General features: G+C 40.4%; 1 protein-coding gene across 1 annotated transcript in view; it reads right to left on the bottom strand.

The window, feature by feature from the left end:
• Positions 1–4,418, bottom strand: part of ctr9 (CTR9 homolog, Paf1/RNA polymerase II complex component) — a 13,936-nt gene that overhangs the window by 2,566 nt on the left and 6,952 nt on the right. Inside the window, exons 12-18 of the mRNA XM_019886971.1 lie at positions 3,615–3,800; positions 2,907–2,994; positions 2,658–2,806; positions 2,465–2,581; positions 1,559–1,704; positions 1,281–1,352; positions 75–210 (exon numbers count right to left, since the gene is read on the bottom strand). Coding sequence (XP_019742530.1) covers positions 75–210; positions 1,281–1,352; positions 1,559–1,704; positions 2,465–2,581; positions 2,658–2,806; positions 2,907–2,994; positions 3,615–3,800 — 894 coding nt within the window. The remainder of the gene's footprint in view (positions 1–74; positions 211–1,280; positions 1,353–1,558; positions 1,705–2,464; positions 2,582–2,657; positions 2,807–2,906; positions 2,995–3,614; positions 3,801–4,418) is intronic.

Below are 4,418 nucleotides of genomic sequence, written 5' to 3' on the forward strand. Positions count from 1 at the left end.
GGGGGGCGGGGGGGGGGGCACAACGTCATCAGAGCGCAATTCCAACGCTCAAATTGTTGCCGTGATGCACGTACTTGCTCCTTCATCATCTGTTGACGCAGCAGGTCGCGCTCTTGTTCTTGTTTGGCCCGAAGTTCTTTCTCCTCTTCATCCTGCTTTCTGGCACGTGCCACATGGTACTGAGCCTGACTCAGCAGGTCGGAGCACTGCCTGCGACCCCACAACGCACATGGTCAAAGTGTTACACAAGCACGAATCCAATCCAACTCAATCTAGCAGACATACAAGCAATAATGCGAGCCGAATGAGAATAAACTTTAAAAGCATAACACGGAAATGGGACAATCAACAAAATACTACATGCATGTGTATGGTGCAATAAGCCCAAATGCAACAAAATAAATGTGTTTCTTATGTGGCAAATAAGTGGAAAAACAGCACTACCGGTATATACTGTATAACTGTATCATTATAACTTTTTGTTTTATATTTAGTTTGACAGTTAACATCAACTGGGACTGGCATTAAACAGCTTGAAGCCTTTTTTTTTAAATTATCTACCAAACTGGTTCTTGTTGTGACGTTCTCACTGTCATCTCAATTTTTTTTCTCTCAAGTCAAAGCAGAAAAAAAAATTGTTTGAACGACATCTCGTATTTCAAAATCCCATAGGTTGGGTCACTCATATCTCAAGCACCATTGTAACTTTCAAAAATCATGAAAAAAAAGTTTGTTTCTCTTCAATTTATTCCACAAACCTCTTCTGTTATCTATTGCATGCTTTGTTGCAGGTGTTGTAAGGATGTATTGTATTGTATGTTGCCATTAGTCAAGACCAAATTGCAATCAAAGATGGCTTGAGTATATGTATGCCTAAATTTATTTTTAGCGCTGATTTCCAAAGTGTATTTACTTTTTTTCTATTCTCCTGATTTTTAAAAAAGTTTTTTGTTTGTTTTTAAGTTTGACCTATTAAAGCTTGCCCAAATATGGATTTTACCATGCATTGTAATTCATAACAATCAGGTTTCAGGAAAAAAAAAAAAGTTTACCTTTTGCCAAACCAAACCGCTAAATCATAAATATTATAAAATACTTTGTGTGCGAGGAGGAAGAAAAGGGGCAATTCAGAATCACTGCAAAAATGTCATCTTAAAAGGTTTACTTTCACATGTTAAAAAAAAAAAATATGACCAGTGTTATTATTAACAATAGAATAGCAGCCATACAGTTTGCAGACTAAAAAAGAATTGGGAGGGTGGGGTGGGTCCCAAATATACCTGGCTTCAGAAGCTGCGTGTGCAAGGTCAAATCTCATCTTGTCTCCAGCTTTGCTCAGGTAACTGAAATACCTGAGAGGGGACAACAAAATGAGGAAGATGCAGGAGAGCCTGACTGGAATGATCATTTTCAAGCATTTTTCCCCAAAAAATGTCAAATTTCAAACCCAATATGGCTACATCAGGGCCGCCCTGTCCGTATGTCCGTTTGAAAAATCAAATGTGACCCTTGTGCACAAAGGTTTGGCGACCAGTAAGTGGAAAGCGACCGCCGCTACCTGTGAGCGAGTTCCAGCTCTTTGACGGAGCTTAGCACAGCCTTGAGGTTGCTCTTCTCATCCTTCAGCACCAGAGTGGCGAGCCGCTGAAGCACCAGGGCCACATTAAACATCAGTACTGTGTCGTTTGGCGCCACGTGGCGGGCCTGATTGGAACAGAACAATCCATTTCAACAGCTCATATAAAGGAACGGCATAAATAAAGTCCTTTCTAAGACAGGGTTTCTCAAGACTTTTGGGGCCCAGGGACCCATACCACAAAGATAACCCAAATTAAACATAAGTATTCCTAAATGCAATAGGAATTTGACACGTGACCATGAATGTATGAGCACTGTGAGGTTGCACTGAATTGAACTCACTTCGCAACAAGCAACAGTTTGGCAAATAGCAAACAAGTCCCCCGCCCTCCCCCACAAAAAAAGAGGCTTCAAGATGTTTAATCCACATCCCAGTTAAAATTTACAGTCAAACTCAACACAAAACCAAAAGAATTACACATTGTCTGTTAAAAACAACTACATAGCTTTGCTTTAGATAAGACAGTTTAACTTATTGCTAACAAACAATAATGGGACTAAAAAAGCATCAGTGTCATTGTGCTATAACCCGTTAAACAACAGATATCTGCACACAAATGGCAACATATGTAGAACGACAATAAAAAAAGGTTTTCAGAAATATATTCTTTATCCCCTGCGAAGAACGACTAATATTACAGCGGCTTTGGGAGGAGTTTTGACAGTCATACATATGTGTATGTCGAAATCATATATTACCCCAAAGTGGCCATGGTAACAACACCAGAACTGTGTGCAACTTTTTAAAAATGGTATGACAATACTAACCGCAAAATATTTTGCAGACACAAAAGTTATGTTTTGAGAAAGACGTCTCTGGTTTTACCTTCAGCAGCATCTGCTTGCACTCCTGGAGTTTCCCACATTTAAAGAGGGCTCGTGCCAAGTAGAGTAAGACCTCTGTGTTCTGGTGTTTGTAAAACTTCTTCAGGCAATTCTCATACTGCACAGCAGAAATTCACAATGGTGGACACTCATTGACATGCGGACAAACGGTGTCAAAACGTAAGGCCTCTTACCATTTGCACAGCGCTGATGTACTGCTTCTGCTCTACGTAGATGTGAGCCAGATTCAACCACACGTCGCTGATGTCTGCTGTGGCTTCCCTCACCTGTGCAAACACGTCCCGGGCCTCTCTGAAGTAGCCCTTGTGAGCCAGCACGGCACCTGCACACACAATATTGCTCCTGAGACCGACATCCGGCACAGGTGCTTTTTTTTTTTTTTTTTTTTTTTTTTTAAGAGTCAAATAGGAAGCTCAACACACCGATTCCATTGGCCGCATAGAGGTTCTTGGCATCATTTCGCAGGACCTGTTTGTAAATGGCCAAGGCACGATCCTGATGTCTCTTTTCCTGTACACATGAAAACATGAACAAGAAAAGGTCAGCAGAATGCAGACTTCCACAAAGGATGAAGAGTTACAAAAAAAAAGGAAATGAATACAAATGAATAACTGAATTATTCATAAACCCTATTCTCACCTAAATTAAATGGGATCTTCTTTGTCCTGAGCCTTACAACACAAATGTATTGAAATGTTTCCATTGTCCGTTGACTAATTTACAAACTAAACTTTAACTCGGGAGAGACTCCTGCCAAATTTAAGGAATTCGCTTCAGATATTTTGCAGTCCATGCTCAGGTGATAACTGGCGAGTCATTGATAAGTTTTCAGTTGTCAACTCACTCTGTGCGCACAACTCTGTGCCTTCGGCCACCAAATATAAGCTCCCGCTCCCCGCCATATGCACCTTCACACCAATTCATGTGACACAATTGCAAGGTCGCAACGGGACTATAATTTAAAATAAATAAATACATCAGAAGAGGCAGTGAAGGTGTGTGATTTTATGAGTAGATCACGGTCGAAAAAGGAAACTCCACGCACGAAAGGCCTCAGCTGACATTCAAACACAGAAATGCATAACTATGCTGCTAACCATGTAATTTACTATTAATTTATAATTTATTACCTTCTCCCGGTCTCTGGTGGGCTGGTGGAGGGTCTGCAGCCACACGTTGCCCAGAGCCAACATGGAGTAGGTGTCATTCTGCGTGGACGGCTGTTTCAGAATACGCTCAAACTTCTTTTGACCTGGCCCCCACTCCTGTTTGGCCAAGTGAAGGTTCCCTATGAGGGACCACGCATCTGGATGATCCTGCAACAAACGGTAACAGAGTATGGTGACGACATTCTGGGATCACATCAACAATAATGAAAAATGTAATGGCCATACATGGCAATGGCGAGTGATGAAAAAAGCAGAAGGGGCGTGGCCTGGCCGGGGCGTGGCCTGGTCGGGGGCGTGGTCTGGTCGGGGTGGTTACTTACAAAAGTGGCACTAAACATGCTGAAGATGAAGTGTATTCAATTTACACACTATTTGAAACTTTAACAGAAAAAAAATCCCAAGATTGTTCACTATTCTTTCAAGTGAAAATTTGTGCAATTTTGCTTATGCATTCCTAGTGAGCACCAATATGTAACTCCAAATTTGCTGCTCAAAATCAAAACTAAAAAAGTAAACACATTCCCTGCCATATTTAAGATTTGTTCATGACTTGTATTCATAGTGTTGTGTAAATGTGATAAAAAGCTGTTGATTCTTACCTCATACAGTGATAGTGAATATTTATTATGCATACAATTTATTATGCATAACCGTGCTTTATTATCCAAGACAAAACGTGAATTATCAATATGAATATAAAACGCAAATAAAAACAAATAAATGTTATCATGCTGTTGCTACAAATGCATACCAAATAAAATTGAA

The sequence above is a fragment of the Hippocampus comes genome, unplaced genomic scaffold, assembly GCF_001891065.2.
Source record: "Hippocampus comes isolate QL1 unplaced genomic scaffold, H_comes_QL1_v1.1 scaffold261, whole genome shotgun sequence".
In the NCBI taxonomy this organism is placed as follows: domain Eukaryota; kingdom Metazoa; phylum Chordata; class Actinopteri; order Syngnathiformes; family Syngnathidae; genus Hippocampus; species Hippocampus comes.